The 17391-nt window shown below is 36.8% G+C and overlaps 1 protein-coding gene across 2 annotated transcripts in view; it reads left to right on the top strand.

Annotated features, from left to right (window-relative positions):
- The first annotated feature begins 404 nt into the window (after positions 1 to 404).
- LOC130053203 (uncharacterized) overlaps positions 405 to 17391 on the top strand; it is a 38882-nt gene continuing 21895 nt past the window's right edge. Inside the window, exons 1-4 of one of the 2 annotated variants that reach the window (XR_008801715.1) lie at positions 405 to 594; positions 862 to 981; positions 1301 to 1590; positions 2154 to 2281. Coding sequence is in view for 1 of the 2 variants with exons in the window: in XM_056159952.1 (XP_056015927.1) it covers positions 2227 to 2281 (55 nt within the window). In the remaining variant the exon portion in view is untranslated. The remainder of the gene's footprint in view (positions 595 to 861; positions 982 to 1300; positions 1591 to 2153; positions 2282 to 17391) is intronic. The other variant, XM_056159952.1, reaches the window with a different exon arrangement.

Genomic DNA, 17391 nt, shown 5'->3' with positions numbered 1-17391 from the left:
TTTCAGGTAAGTTGAGGCGGTGGAATGTTTTCATATTAATTTTTATGTTATAAAGGAATGTATAGCAAAATAATTGGTAGTCTGTGTCCTATCAGGTCTAAGGTCAAAACTCGCATTAATCAAGTTTTCGGACATTTTTGTATAAGAGGGGACTAATTATGATTAACGATGAGAATTTCAAGTCAAAGAAATTAATTTTGAACAATACCTGGGAGAAAAGTTATGAAAGGGGGGGGGAGGCACTGATTTCAATACACAAACTGTTTGACCTGATTTATGCAAATGAGATAGGTCGTTAAAAAGTCGACGGACGATTTAGCCTTGGTCTAGTGTATTTTCGTCAGCGGCTTACTTTCATTTTCTGAACATGGAAGCTTTTCTTGCCAAGTATTTGGAGAAGGTGCACTTGGTCTCTGCTCCTGGTTTGAATGGCCATTGTCGTATTTGGGCGGGGGCTAGAAGCAGCAACAAGTATGGTGTTGTGTACTACAAGAACAGCTTGAAGACGATGCACGTACATAGCATAGACTCAGTGTCACCCACCTCCCTATCATATCTGTCGCCTGAAGCTACATATGGATAACAACAATCTTGGTAAGTTTATCACATTTATTACTATGTTACACCGCTGAAGATGGGAGAGGCATGTGTCACTCCTCACAAAGTTATATTAAGTTATTATCCTATTAATTGCTAATTAGAGTTCGTAGCAACTCAATCAGTCACTCTCTTCAATGACGTGTCCTGAGATGATACCACAACCCTCCCCTCTTATGGTATGGGTGATCACGGGCGGCAACTGAGTTAAAGTCAAGTTGGTCTTTGCAGTAGTCTGAAGTTCCTCTTTGTTCTTATATACAGCAAGATTACGACTGAAGTTCCACCATTTGGAAACAAGTTCTCCATCACAAACAAGTGAATATGTTGCACACATTGAACAGTCTCCACTATAGCACAGAATAGTGGCCTCAAGGACTTTAGGTAAGAAATCACTCATCTTCTGCAGGTCTCTGTCAAACTTGGTAAACAGTTTCCTGACTATAAAAGCACATCTTGACTTGAGAGCATTGCTGAATACTCTCTATAGCTCTTTCTTCTGTTCTTTGGTCTTGGTATGGAACATTACTTCGCTATAGACTGCTCGGTTGCTGGCACGGAACTGTGACTGCCCAAGGTGGACGGGGTCAGCTAGACGCTCTGTTGTCCATAGGGGATGTAGAGCTCGCATGGCTTCGTCCACTCGTTTGGCACCTTGGACGTCACCGTCTGTGGTAACATTCCGGACTAATACATCTTGCAGGGTCAGCTGTGTGCCAATGCCCTTGTGGGCGCAGAATACAGGGCGATCCACTATCACCATCACAGTTACGAGTTTGGTAGGACTGGCTGTCCAGACTTGGCTTGGTGACCAGGGCATGATATGTTGAATTCGGCCTGACAAATGATCGTTAACTTGAATTTCTCTGTACCCCAGTCTTAGTCTTGCGGCCATGGGAATTAACTTGATGAAATCCGCCTTGCCTTGGGAGCTTCCTCTTGCAGAGTTGCTTCTCTTTGTTCCAAGGAGTCATGTTTTTCTTAAACATGTTGGTGAGTAGAGTAGTAGTACTTTTTTTGGCAGATTCAGACATTGATACCTTGAATTATCTTAGCTCACCTATATTTATAGTGCTTAATGTTTGGTAACCTTAGAATGGCATCTTGCACATATCTATGACAGTTTTAATGTGACTAGGGATAATCCAGCATGACCAGTAAGTGCCACAGCCTGATAATGGCTTATGTGGTCCTGTTTGCTTATCTGCTTACAGCTAAGGGATTAATCTATTTTCATTGACCTTTACTGTTGTTTTTTACAGCCAATATAATGCAGAATTTCTAAATATTTTTTTCTTATATAAATTTCCACCGTTAAATATTTTATTTTAGACATTTTTTAAGAAACTTTACCATATTTGGGGTTAAAATTTCAAAAATATCTTAGGAATATATATCTACATTATTGATCAGAGATGTTATCCTAATTAAGTAAAGGGGATATGTATACAATATATAAAAATAATTGGTAAGAAATATATTGCAGCATATGTCATATGTGAGCATTTCAAAATGGCGTATTGTGTGTCTGATGCTTATTCCAGCCTCTGTTTTAGGAGATCTAGCTCATCACTTCAAAGGGCCAGAACTCTGCTGTTGAGAGTACCAATCCAATGAAACTTCATAGGGATGTTTAGTATGACTGCAGGAGTGTCTGTGCCGAGTTTCATGAAAATCAAACAAGGTTTGTGTCTTTATTAGGTTACAGACTATCAATTTTACCCCCATTTCATTGACCACACAAGTAGTGCCTGTTTATAAATAGAGGTTTTTTCTTTAAGATTCTTGGGGATGTACGTGGGGTGGACTTGTGTTATTATAGGGCATAGATGGAAAGAAGACGGTCAAGTACACTCTTGAAAGACCATGATGCAATAATTACGCAATCCGTCTACTAAAATTAACATGAGGTTCTAAAAAAATCCATGTCAAAGGTGTCAATTTCAATGCAAAGAAAAATAAACATGAGATTCTGGAACAATCCAGGTCAACCCAGTGCAACTAGTACTATACAATGATAAAATTTAGAAATTCATTTCAAAATTAAGGATTATCTCCCTCGTGCAAAGCTCTTATCCTTAGACGAATTTGACTCCACTTTTTGGCACTCTGTTTTTCTCTTAAATAGCTCTAGCAAGTTTATCGTTATTTCGGATTTCAAACATTTCGGTTGAGCATCACTGAAGAGACTTTATTTGTCGAAATGCGCATCTGCTGCATCAAAATTGGTACCGTATAAGTTTAACACATAGAAGGGAATGAATCATCCGCTGAAAGATCGCTGGAACATTTTTCATACCAAACGACATCACTTTGTATTGAAAGAGGCCATCGGGAATCACAAATGCAGAAATGTCGTTGGCTCTCTCGGTCAATAGCACTTGCTATTAACCCTTCAACGGGTCAAATTTACTGACAAATTTGGCATTTCCGATTTTGTCAATACAATAAACAATTCTAGGAATAGGATAAGGGTTTGTTGTCCTGACAGAATTCACTTTTTGAAAGTCAATACGTAATCCATAGGTGACATCAGGTTTCGGTACGAGAATATAAAGCAAGCTCCTGTAACTTTTACTTGGTTCAATAATATCATTATTCTGCATGTACTACACTTATATTCTTAAGTAGTGCAATTTCAGTGGATTTAAACGTTAACGATGCTACTTGATGGGCAAAGCGTCACCAACTATAACATGACAAGTGGCATTCGTCTTTTGTGAAACACCCGATAATTTGAAGGATAATTAGCCATGAGACGTTGAACTTGTTCTCTCTGATGATATTTAGATGTCCAAGTTTGGTATCCAGATTGGCAGGGATTTCGGAGTTTTTTAAACGGACATTCTGGTTGAAGTATTTTTCACACCTTTCTACAATAGTTTCATTCGTAGTACAATTTTGTTATGTCTTAACATTGGTTAGAGTGGAAACTGATTTTATAGAATCTCGGTCTCATCTATCAAAATAATCTTTCAACATGTTAATGTGACAATCTCGTTTTTCTTTACGCCGGCGTAACACGGCCAGGTGTTTTAACTACATAGTTCACATCACTAAGATTGCTTTCACTTTAATAAGGACCATATACCTGGCCTCCAAAGGATGACCAAGAACAGGCAAAAATATATTAACTTTATCAACTGGTTTAAAAACTCTCTTCCGAGCACCTTTGTCATACCAAACTTTCATTTTAGCTTGAGAACTCTTGCGCTTCTCTTGTGCTAATCTACAAGAATTATGAAGTATCTCTTTGAAATTAAATATATAGTCTAAAAGATTAAGAGCACTAGTTTCAGTTAGCCATTTTTCCTTCAGCAATTTCAAAGGTCCTCTAACTGTATGGCCAAACACTAATTCAAAGGAACTGAATCCTAAAGACCCCTGAACTGCTTCTCTTGCATCAAATAAAACAAATCGTTAAAGCAACATGTTTTCATCATAATTTTGAGAGTTTGATGGAAGAGTTCAAGTGCGCCCTAAGACACCTAACTGATGCATGACCTGTTGAAACAACCCTGATATCAATTTGAACCTTGGTCTGACAGAATAGCCATGGGCACCCCTACAAGACTGAAATACTTCGTAAGCGTCTTGGCTATGGTTTTCGCCTTAATATTCCTAAGAGTTATAGCTTCAGGGAATCGAGTTGACGTATACATGATAGTAAGTAAATACTGGTTCCCTGACCTAGATTTTGACAAGAGTCCTACACAATATATTAGCATCTGGCTGGTCGTTATAACGATCCAGTTCGTCAATACAACCTATCATTGGGTCAAATGCTGTCTGACGTGTTTCATACCTATTGTTAGGCTGTTCTTGGGACACTGGTTTTGACTACGGATAACTCCGTTTATCTGATCAAGATATAGGGCCTCACAGAGGGTGTGGCCGGTCGACAAGGGATGCTTACTCCTTCTAGGCACCTGATCCCATCTCTGGCGTGTCCAGGGGTCTATGTTTCCCCACTTTCTATTTTGTATTGCTTATAGAAGTTATGAGATTGATCACTGTTAGTTATCTTCACCTTTTACTGAATGATTCTTCAAATGCTGGAATAGGTTGTAGAGGAGCAGATGGAATTTTCTGATTAGGTTTACCTATCATCTGACAAACATGACAAGACTTCCAAATGTATTAATTAAATAAATTGTAATTTGTGGAGTAATTCCTATTCATGTAAAACTTATACGGTACCAATTTTGATGCACTAGATGCACATTTCGACAGATAATGTCTCTTCAGTGATGCTCAAACGAAATTTGTGAAGTCCGAAATAAAGTTAAACTTTGTAAGAACTATTTTAGGGAAAAGACAGAGTACCAAAATGTGGAGTCAAATTAATCTAAGGATAAAAGCTATGCATGAGGGAGATTATCCTTAATTTTGAAATGAATTCTATCATAGCAGTCAGTAATCATGGAGAATTTTTTGGAAAGTGCAAAAAAAAAAAAAAAACATTGAAAAATTCTACAATTTTATGCAGAGTTATTGATAAAATCATTCAAAACGCATGTGTGAGTCACTTAAACTCAAATAATTCAGAGTTATTAATCACTTTGTTGTTACCATGGTAACAAGGACGAAGTCCTTGAAAAAACAGTGAAATATACCTCTTTAAACTCCAAAATAAATACAATTAAGATAATAAGATGCATATTTCTTTTAGTTTAAGGTAAAGGAAAAAGGTTTATATAAAATTTTGTTGACATAAGAAATTTAAATAAATCAGCAAAAAATGGTTGCCATGGCAACCAACATACCTTGCATTATATACAGTGAAAAATTCAATACAACAATAGATTTGTTTAGCTAACCTTTTTCAGAAACGCAATACAATCATGCAAGGTCTTTCATATAGAAAGAAATAACAAATGTTAAATTTTTATTGAAAAGTTGATATAGAATAAAGAAATATCAGGAAATAGATATAAATATCAGAAAAGTTAAATGAATCACAAGATTATATTTTCAAACTTTACAAATTTGTTTCTCAAACTCATGTGTAGATAAACACAATGCTACTTTATGAATAATACTCTTAAAAAGTAACAATTAACAGAAAAATAGGCAAATCTCTACATCATCTTTCAAATTTCCTGTTAAATGAATTCCTTAATGACCATCCAGAATTTTTTATGCTGTCTGCTAAGTGTTATTCATTCATTTTGTCCTTTAATTCTAGAGAGTTCGCATCAAGGGGGGTAATAATTGTGTAAAATAGTAGGCACTAGTGTAGAGTTTTGAGGGGTTTTACAAAAAAAAAGGTAAATTGTTTAGCTGTTTTTATTTACTATATTGGTAGCATAAATAGCTGTCTTAAAAACCGCATGTAGAATTAATGTCAGCCCTGCTCCATTTCAGAGAAAAGTGTCTGAAAAGAAGTCTTAAATGCCCTTTTTTACCTTAATTTATGACTTACTTTTAAGAATAAGCAAGAAAATACACATTTTTTTCAATCACACGTACAATAATTTAACTGCTTTCTTGAGTTTCCATTCACTGTACATTGTTGGGAAATTGTTTTATTAAAAATATTTGTGAAAAGATTAAAAACTCAACATCTAATGATTTAACTGTGGGTACGGTCCGTTGCCATGGAAACACGATGCATGGTTCCAGTAATTTTCACTTTTTTAACATTTACTATCACCATACACAAAAGTGTGAGAGTTTCGTTCAGATTTGTGAGTTTTGCACTTTCCACTTTTTTTAAAGACAATTCTCAATGGTTACTGACAGCTTCTCTTAAATATACATCCGTTCTGAACTTACGCAGCTCAGTTATGGCTATCCGAGAAAAATCATCGTGCTGTTAAAAATGTACCTCTGTGCACTTCATATCATATATATCAATGATATATATAGGAATTTGGACAACCCCAGTAATCCGCTGATGACTGTTGATATGTTGTTAAGTTTGAGTTTGCAATTGCTCCCAACACTTTTCATGCAAAGGATTTTTTATTTCTGAGTATATCAATAATAATTCAGCTGAATACCCGCATGAACCTGAACTTTTGTTCACTAGTATGGCCTCTTGTTGTTTTCCAAAAATAAAGTGTTACATGATATCCATATGACGTCACGGGAAATTAACATGAGGAACATATCGGTAATATCGTTTCGGTGTTTAGCCGCACCAAGTGTAATGATACCTGTGAATTTGAGGTGTAATTTCACCCCATAATTATAGTGCATTTTAATATGGAAGCCCTTAACTTAGTTGCGCAGGCCCATAAAATAACTCAAAATCCTGTTACAAGTCTTATTGACTCCGAAGTGACCTGTCATGGGTTTATCGTGAGCTAAACCACTATCTGGTGAACGACCCGCCATACTTAATCCGGTGGTGCATCAGGTGGTCGTGACTTTCTCACAAGAATCCCGTCGCTGGTATAGAAACACTTTCCAACTTTGGCGACCTCTTTTTGTGAAAGTGCTTGTTGCTCAGTTGAATGATAGCAGGGTCCCTATTTTGCTCGGATAGTAGCTGCTCTCATTGCCCTGGTCAAACTGTATATCGGGGCCATCTTTGTCACTGGTTTTCAATGGAGACTCACTGTTATATGAATGTCTGTTTTCATGTGAACTGCCATCAAGGTCAAATAGGAGAGTGTCACTGAGGTCAATTTCATAAGATGGACCTGTTGTGTTGAGGGGTTGAATATGGTCAGCCTCGACTTCTTGTCGTTTGGTCATCGATCTAGTAACAACACAGGCTGGATATAGATCGTCGTCTTCTGCATCGAACGCAACATTGGAATACGCATCTGGTGCATCAAAATTGGTACCGTATAAGTTTTACATTGGAAGTGATTTTCTCACCAACTATAGGATCTGGTATAACTTTGCAACCAGCTAAGTCGTTGCCTAGCAACAAGGAAATGCTTTGAACAGTAAGAATGGGTCGAACATCTACGATAACTGGTCCAGTAATTAAATCTAATTTCAGATAAATTCTATGTAAAATCAATGACGCCTAGCTCAATACCCTGTAATAAAACTGACAATATCAAAATTCCGCATTAGACATATGAAAACAAAAATAGGTACCATCTATCCTTTTGTGTATAGTAAACCAGAAGTGATAAAAGAATTAGATAGGCTACGTAAGGAATATGTTTTGGTTCCAGCTGGCAAAGCTTGTAACAACATTGTCTTTGTTTGTAAGACTCATTATTACAACTGTATTTTAAATGAACGTAGTATTAATTCCACTTTTGGTAATAGTACCTATACTCCAACTGCCCTTTCAAAAGACGCAATTCTTCAAAACCATGCTTCAGTTTCAGACACATTTAATGCCCAATTGGTCAGTGACTTGGGCCAATGGGTCGGATGAATATGAGTTACCGTACCTATACTGGATTCCTAAACTACATAAAACCCCTTACAAATAAAGATGCATTGCTGGATCCAGTAAGTGTTCTAGCAAGCCCCTATCTTTGCTCCTCACGAAAATTTTAACAGTTGTAAAGGAGAAACTTCAAACTTACTGCGTGATTACATATACCAGAAGTGGTGTTAATCAAATGTGGATTCTAAACAAAATTCTAAAGAACTTTTAGTAAACTTGAAATCGCAAGACTTTTCCCAAATCAATAACATCAAAACCTATGACTTTTCAACACTATACACGACCATTCCTCACGATAAATCAAAGACTAGACTTTTTGACATCATAGATAGTTGCTTCTGCAACAAAATTGGGAAAAAGGAAATATTCATATCTAGTAATCAGTCATCCAAAAACTTACTTGTTAAACACCACTCTGATTCCATGCACAAGTACTCTGAAGTTGAAATAAATGATATGCTAGAGTTCTTCATTGACATTATCTTCGTGGTCTTTGGTGATCAGATCTTCCAACAGTCTGTTGGAATTCCCATGGACACGAATTGTGCTCCTTTGTTAGCTGACCTGTTTCTATATTCATATGAAGCAGAATGTATTCAAAAACTTATACGCTAGAAGAAGAAATTTCTTGATGTGGCCTTCAATTCGACAATTAGATATACCGACGACGTTTTGTCTATTAACAATGACAACTTTCATTCATATGTCGATTCGATATATTCATATGAGCTCGAAATAAAAGACACCACAGAGTTGTCCACTTCTGCTTCATACTTAGACATTTTATTGAAATATTTATTGAAATCATTAACGGCAAACTGACAACTCAACTGTATGACAAACAAATGATTTCAGCTTCTCCATCGTCAACTTTCCATATTTATGTAGCAATATTCCATTGTCATCTGCATATGCTATTTATATATCTCAACTGATTCGATAAGCAAGAGCTTGTTCTGGGTATAGTCAGTTTTTAAATCGAGGTAAGCTACTGACAAACAAGTTGATGGTACAGGGATTTCAAGAGTTTCGATTGAAGTCAGCATTTCGCAAATTCTATGGTCGTTATAACGATCTAGTTCGTCAATACAACCTATCATTGGGTCAAATGCTGTCTGACATGTTTCATACCGATTGTTAGGCCGTTCTTGGCACATTGATTTTACTACGGATACACATGTAACTCCGTTTACCTGATCAGGATATAGGGCTTACGGCGGGTGTGACCGATCGACAGGGGATGCTTACTCCTCCTAGGCACCTGACGTGTTTGCCCAACTATCTATTTTGTATTGCTTATAGGAGTTATGAGATTGATCACTGTTCGTTATGTTCACCTTTCATCACTAAATAAATGTAACACACGTTTCTGAAATTCTAAAATAAATTTTGAAAGTATAAGATGTTGTTTCAAGAATTTTAAACAAAACTAACAATTTCTTCAATGCTAAATGCAATATAAGATTTCTTTTCATATTGAAATACTCACTAGTTTCAGTCAAAGGAAAAATATCTTGCAATTTTTCCATTGTAAAGCATTTTCCTTAACTTTTTGGCAGTTTAAAGTCTGGGTTTTTGTACCAAAAAAGGCAAATCTAATGACGTTGACCTTCTACCTGCATTACCTCTCTGCGATGACCTTGATCTTGACCTTTCTTTTTGTCTAGCACAACCTGAATTAACTTTTTGATATGACCTTGATCTCGACGGTCTGCCACAACTACAATTATCCCGTTGTAAAGACCTTGACTTCCTGTCGTGCTGTCTATCAGGACCTTGATCTCGATCTTTTGTATGCACTACCACTGTGTGATGAACTTGATCTTGACCATCTATGTATACTGTTTCTTTGTAATGACCTTGACGTTCTTCTGTGGCATCTTCCAGAATCTGCATTTACTCTTTGTGACAACCTTGATGTTGACATTCTATCTATACTATTCCTATAGATGAACTTTACCTTTTGTGATGTTTACCAGTGCTTGAATTGATTGTTTGAAATGACCTTGATCTTAACCTTCTGTGATATCTGCCTCCATGGTCGCTCTCTGCAGACCTTGATTGTGACCTTGAGAGTATTCGTTTTCCAACACCACTCAGTATTGACATTGAAACATTAAGTCCTATCAGAGATGATGTTTTTGAACCATATGTACTGCGCATTGAACTGGACAATGAATCGGAATTTTCTTTCTTCCTCAGAAGTGTTGTTTAGTGAAACTGAACGCAACCTTGAAAGAGAAGCGTTGTCTTCAATAACATTTTGGGTTGTTTTGGTAGTGTAGGAGGGGTTGCTGAAAAAGACAAGTGATATTGATATTTTCCCCTTTCAACACCCCTCCCTGTCTTCATAAGACAATACGTCTCTATATGAGTGAAATATTCTCGAGATAGACGTTAAACAATATTCAATCAATCAATCTTCATAAGACAGAAAGAATTCAACTCACTTCTAGAAAACCACACACATAAACATTTTGGCATTTAGTTAAACAAACAGGAAAAAATATGAAAAAAGAAGCACAAACCAAGATGCCTTTCAAATAATTTTTTTTTGGGGGGGGGGTCATGAAAGTTTTTCCTTTCATCCATACTTTCACCAGGACACCCCCTATCCGAATAATCTACATGAGTTGATTTAATATTTTTTTCTTGAAATATATCTAATACATGTCAACAACGTCTTGCATACCTCTAAATCCAAAATAAATCAAAATAAGCCCTTTAAAATAAAATACCCTCACTGGTTTCGAAAAGAAAAAAAAAATGGTACGTTTCTCTCTAATTCTTTTCAATTTTTTTTTTCTGTTTCATATTCACTTCATGGCTTGAAATTATGGTTTTCTCTCTTTTTGGTGATCAGCAATGTCTTGCGGTGGCTGTACAGTTTTCCATAAGATACATTGGATTATTTAAATAAAAATTTATTTTTTAATTATTAGTATATTTTTTTGCTCTCAGTTTATATATGTAAATAACATTATTTGGTGATCAGCAATTTTATTAACAGTCTACAAGTGTTCGGCGGTGGCTGCATAAGGGTGATTTTTTTAAAAATGACTCCTGTTGGATTAATTTTTTTTTCTCAATTTTATCAATTTCACTGAATCATTATAATTAAGAAATGACCATATTGTACCTATATCCAAGTTAGATTATTCAAAATTGCATTAAAATAAACAACGGCATATAAAATTTTGAAATACATGTATTCTAATAACAGCTAGTATGTCAACCAAAAAATAAAGAAGACAATGCATCTATAGTAAATGATGTTAATGAGGAAAAGGATATTTCTCTCTCTCCAAATTCTTACAAGTATATCGTATAAGAGTAGAATAGACAGGGCATTTTGTAATTTGCATAAAATGTCACAAAAAAGCGGGTTTTTTGTTGTTGTTTTTTTTTTTTACATGTTTATTTATTTTACATAACTTTTAAACCAGTAAAGATATACGATTTACAGTTATTGATACAAATACAAACGATACATTGAATTATTGAAATAGAGATTTATTTATTTATTTTATTTATTTAATTATTTATTTTTTTCATTTATTCATTTTTTTCATTGTACTCATTTATATTTGGTGATCAGCAATGTGCTTAAATTTGATAGGGATTGCAGTCAAACGATAAACTGTAGTCTGATGTATTTCCAACAATGATGAAAGAATACACTTTGTATTCCAAATTTATATATTTATTCAGTTAACTGAGGCATAAACACCTACAAAAAGTGAGTAGGCCTACTTGGCGGTGAATTATGAAATGTTACCAGAGTAATTTTCCGTAAGACCAGTTCGGCGGTGATTTAACAGGTCACAGATAGGCCCAGTTACACATGAAATATGTTGCATTTTCCTATTTTTAGGTTTTTTAAAATGCTAAAAACATCATAAATCATTTGTGATATTTGTTAAAAGAATCATGATACACACCTTTCATACTATAAACCACATCTTAGGTGTTCGGCGGTAGTATGCAAGGTGAAGATAACGGATAGTGATCAATCTCACAACTTCTACAAGCAATACAAAATAGATAGCTGGGCAAACACGGACCCCTGGACACACCAGAGGTGGGATCAGGTGCCTAGGAGGAGTAAGCATCCCCTGTTGACCGGTCACACCCGCCGTGAGCCCCATATCAAATGCTGTCTAATGTTTTAATGTAATTTGTGTAATTTTCGGAAATAATCAGTTGTATACAACAAAACTATTTGATGTTGGTAGCTGAGGCTACTTCCTGAGGTGCACTCAGGCTGTTTAAACACATGTGAAAAACAGTGGATTTGAGTGTAGTCTTGTTTGCGGGTAAAAACTTTCGAAAATTCTACGTAGGATGTTGTTTTTGCGGTGTCGGCAGACGAGAGGGTAACAATGAGCATTTTCAACAGCGTTATTCGGCACTAGCGCGTTAATGGCATCAATTTAAACAAGTGATAAATTACAACGTTCTCTAACGATTCATTTAAAATATGTGATGTAGCGCAAGGGGGGTTAACAATTTGTAATTTTTGCCATTAATGTGCAAAACTCATTTTCAAAAATGACCAAATAAGCTGGTATGGGGTTATTTGAGTGTTTTAGTTGAATACACAAAAATCATGACCATGCCAAGAAATCCCGTCCGGTCTGAATTTGTTGGCTTCAATAGGTCCATATTACATGCTGATTAATAGTAGCCGTCGCTTATCTCTTAATTGCGGTCACTGATTTATAACGTTTTTGTTGTTGTTTTTTTTATACCGGAGATTTTGTTAAGAATTTCTTGGCATGTATACACTTCTGTAGGACTTGTACACAACTCGTCTTGGTTCATGCTTTAAATTCACACTTCCTTTATCTAATAAGAGTCTAAAGGATTTAAGAAAAGAAAGAGTCTGTACCATATGTACAAGATGTGTTTGTGAAACACAAATGCCCCCGATAATGGCCAATAGTGGATTTTCGAGTTCTTCCATGTCCGTGTTTATTATGCATTTAGTCACTATCACGTCATACTTTTTTAGGCATGGTCATATCTAGCCTAGTACCCGAGGCCTTCGTGCTTGCACTCGGAAGGCCTCGGGTACTAGGCTAGGTCATATCCGGTTTATCGTTGTACGTAAATACACAAAGTCCTGTGTAAGTGTATACACAACCTATTATAATGGAAGTTGAGTCTATGCAAGTATAATCGGACTACCTTTTGAACGAGCGCAGCTTCATGTATGTACATATTTTGTAATGTTCATGCTTTGATCAGGTTCAATTTAAACGATATATATTTGCCAAATACTCATTACATGAATTTTCTCCAAGGGTTTTATATTAAAAATCATTAAAACATGTATACATGAATGTGATTGAAATATTTTTATGCTATAGATCTATATACATTTTATTTCTGCTGTCTTCACTGTGACTTGCTTAACCTTTGATACACGACTTGTTCTGAACTGTATGTTCTCAGCCTCTACTTTCCTTTTCAAGTTTGTAAAACTACAGTGTAAGTTTATAATTATACAAACAATATTGCCAAGGGTACAAGTGTATAAACAAATGTACAAATGTACATGTATGTTCATTAACACAAAATAGAGGTTGGGGCATAATGCATAAAAAGAGATTCGGACATTTGATAAATATGCATGTTAGGGAGGACAGCAGACTATCTCCCGAATTTAAGAAATAAATATACATAGTTGTATTGGGGGAGGGGGGGGTATGTTTTTTAAAGTGTGATGTTGTCATCAATTTTCTTTTCGGTGTAATTGGTATACATGACAATATCTAGAAGTAAAAAAAAAATTCCGTAAAGAGGATGAGGGTTGACAGACTAAGATACATTAGTAGCCGTCGGCTGGTTTACATTACAAACTCTACAATCTCCATTAATTGCTGGAATTCCATACCACCTACCTACTTCTATGGGTAAATGGTGGTTAATTGTTGTTCTGAATTTAACAAGAGGTTTCCAAAAATTTTTTTTCGAAAGAATGCTTGAGTATTTCTCAAATTTAAAGTTTAGCTTATTTTTTTGTGGTAGATTTGGCCCTTTGACGAATTATTCATATCATTTGTTTACTTCTATATAAATTGGGGTTCGTTTTACAAAACAACTTACGACTAAGACCAAAAACTTTGAAAGCTTGTAAAATATTGCAACAATAATTATTCTGTTTGAAATTGCTAGCAGAGAGGTATCTTTTAAAAAATCCTTAACACCCCCCTCCCCCCCCCCCAAAAAAAAACAAAACAAAACAAAAAACCCCAAAAAAACTTAATATTAAAGTTGAGGGGTTTTCTCGGAAAACTAATTAGATTCTATGTACATAATTAGATTTATGTACATGACGTACACCTCAATGCTTGCACATATTTATGCAGTTATCTTTTTACTAATGGTTTTGTCGATATCACTTTTTTGTCGTAAATTACTTTGGTGTGGTGCCCCCCTCCCAAGTGAAATTGCTTCCTACGGGCCTGCTGTAGACCCAATACTAATACCTTATGTAATGACTATGAAAGCGAATCAAACGACCCGTGTTTTTTCCTTGCTTTCATCAACTATAAAGTGACCATAAGAAAATGATAGAATCTCGTTTCGTGAATTGAGAGGTGTCTTTTCGAAATATTTGTATGGCCCTGAAAAGGACCGTCAGTTTTTGACACCGCCTTAGGGAGGTTTGTCTGCCTGGTGACATTTGGCCTGGGGAAGGTTTCCTTCTCTGAACTTATTCCTCGACAGGAATTTCGCCCAACACAAACTTTAGACGTTGTGTTCTTTCGACCTGCATTATGGCGTACTCGTAATAACTTTTCCTGTAACCTTCTATACCAGCTAGTTGTAGGCGGTAGCTGTAACGGTAGCTGTAATGGAATGGCCCGTTCATTCCCGTTGCTTCTTCACATTTTTTTAGCACCTCCCACATCATGTAGTTTAGTAGTTCTATTCGTTCGCACGCCCGGCGAAACTTTCTTTTTGTCTCGGACAGATCTCTCTTGAATTGCTCATCCAAAAAAGTATTCAATTCCTCAGAAATCATTTTATCTTGTTGGGGTTCCATCGTGAGAATGGTGACGTTGTTCTCTCTAACACGAGTTTATATAGGACGGATTTTCCTATGATGGCACGTGCAGAGTGATCGTACTCAGAAATAACAACTGTTCAATGAATGACACCGATAATTATGAGTAAACTCTCACTTAAATTAATCGACAAAGAGATGTCTCGTACTCAGTGAAAATGTTAGTGTCATAATTGACTTCACTCAATTCAGTTCTGACATTTAGTTACTCAAATCATTCACAATGGTACATGAGGTACATAGGTGTACATGTATGTTTAAACAGCACTGCCTTTGAACACAACACGCATTTCAATATATACTACTCAAAATTTGATAAGGATCACTAGGTTATATGTGTGTAATTTACCACTAACATAAGCAAAGACATAAATTTGACTCAGAAACGTGTTTACTCGGGTTATGAATGAAAATTCATGAACGGCATGAACTTTTATCAATACGGAATGATTGATATCTGATAACAACACCAAAAGGCATTTCATTACAAAAAGTTAACAGCAAACCAGAGAAAGAATTACACAGTTTTTGGGGATAGTCCATCATTACACTTAGTCGATGAAGTGTCAATACCGGGTATGACCTCCCCTTGCATCAATAACAGCTTGACAACGTCGAGCCATGCTGTCAATAAGCACCCGGATGTTTCCAATGGGAAGATTGTTCCACTCTTCCACGAGGGCGTTTCCGAACTCTGCCAAAGTCGTGGGTTGTGCTCTACGGCGTGAAAGAGCAACCTGCAGCATGTTCCATATAAGCTCAATCGGGTTCAAGTCCAGCGAGCGCGCTGGCCAGTCCATACGGACAATTGTCTCCTGCTGAAGGTACTGCTCCACCACCCTGGCGCGATGAGGACGGGCGTTATCATCCATCAGGATGAACTCAGGGCCAACAGTACCAGCGTAGGGTCTGACGTAAACATCGAGGATCTCATCCCGGTACCGCACCCCCGTCATTGTTCCTCTCTCCAGGACATGAAGATCTGTTCTTCCATCCCTGCTGATTCCACCCCAGACCATGCTGGAACCACCACCATAACGGTCATGTTCACTGATGTTGGCATCATGGAAACGTTCACGTCGTCGCCACACTCGGTGCCTCCTGTCTGTAAAGTCCAAACATGACCCGGACTCATCGGTGAACAGAATTTGAACCCAATCGTTCTGTGTCCAAGTGACATGATCTTCAGCCCAGTCCAATCGCTCCCGCCGGTGTCGAACAGTCAGAGGGACTCGAACACATGCCCTTCTCGAGTTGAGACCTGCATTGTGAAACCGATTCTGTATCGTCTGAGTGGACACATTCACCCCCGTGGCGTTCAGGAGGTCGTTACGTAGGCTGGTTGCTGTCCAGAAGGAATGGTGTCGTGCCTGAAGAGCCAGAAAATGGTCTTGGCGTTGGGTTGTCGACCTCTGACGACCACCCCCATGTCGGTGTGCTGCTGTACCAAACGTTTGCTGTCGGTTCCATGCCCTGTTTACAACGCTCTGGTTGACGTTTAGTGCATTTGCAACGTCACGTTGTGAATAGCCAGCGTCAAGCATTCCAATACATCTGCCCAGTTGTTCTGTCGTCAGGCGACGCCTTACACGTTGAGTGGGCATTGTGTTGATAAACGTAGTGTAAACACTCAAGTGAGTTTGAAATTTTAGAAAGAATCAGACACCGATGCCTGAGTGAAAATCATGCAATGGTAGCAAAAGCATAAACTGTGATGAGAAACGCATTTCCCATGGCATGAAATGCACGTGCACGTTTGTTGAAGACGTTTTTGATTTCACCTGGACACAATATTGCCAGTTATGCAGTTATTAATTTTTTAAACCGAAAAATATCTATGATCCTCTTCAAATTTTGAGTAGTATATAATGAAAATTTAAAAATAAATCGATAAATTCAACTATCGGATCGGGCATGTATATGCCCCCCACCCACCCCGCACCCTGCGAACCTATCTAATTAAAAAAAAAATTAAATTAATATGATAATCCCCTTGCCGGAATTCTATGTTCCAAAAGAAAAAAAAAGATTAAAACATTTTTTTTTATAATATTGTACATAATCTAGTTGTAACACAATGATGAAATATGTCAGCATTCACATATGATCATTGAATAAAATTGCAACATAATTGATTTCAGCCCCTCTCCTGGAATGCTGTTGTTGTGTCACAAAACTAGAATGAATTATTTTTCAGTCGTTAATAGCAAGTGGCATGGTTGATTAGCATGAAGGAAGGGGATGCCATCGTGGTTTGCATTACCGGACATATTAATTAAAAGGAAATGGATTGAAGCACTTATTATTTTTAGTCGTGGGAAAAAAAAAATGTTTTCAATCCGACCGAATTCTATCG

The sequence above is a fragment of the Ostrea edulis genome, chromosome 3, assembly GCF_947568905.1.
Source record: "Ostrea edulis chromosome 3, xbOstEdul1.1, whole genome shotgun sequence".
NCBI lineage: Eukaryota > Metazoa > Mollusca > Bivalvia > Ostreida > Ostreidae > Ostrea > Ostrea edulis.
The sequence above is the reverse complement of the archived record's forward strand: the minus strand, read 5'-3'. Positions and strand labels throughout refer to the sequence as shown.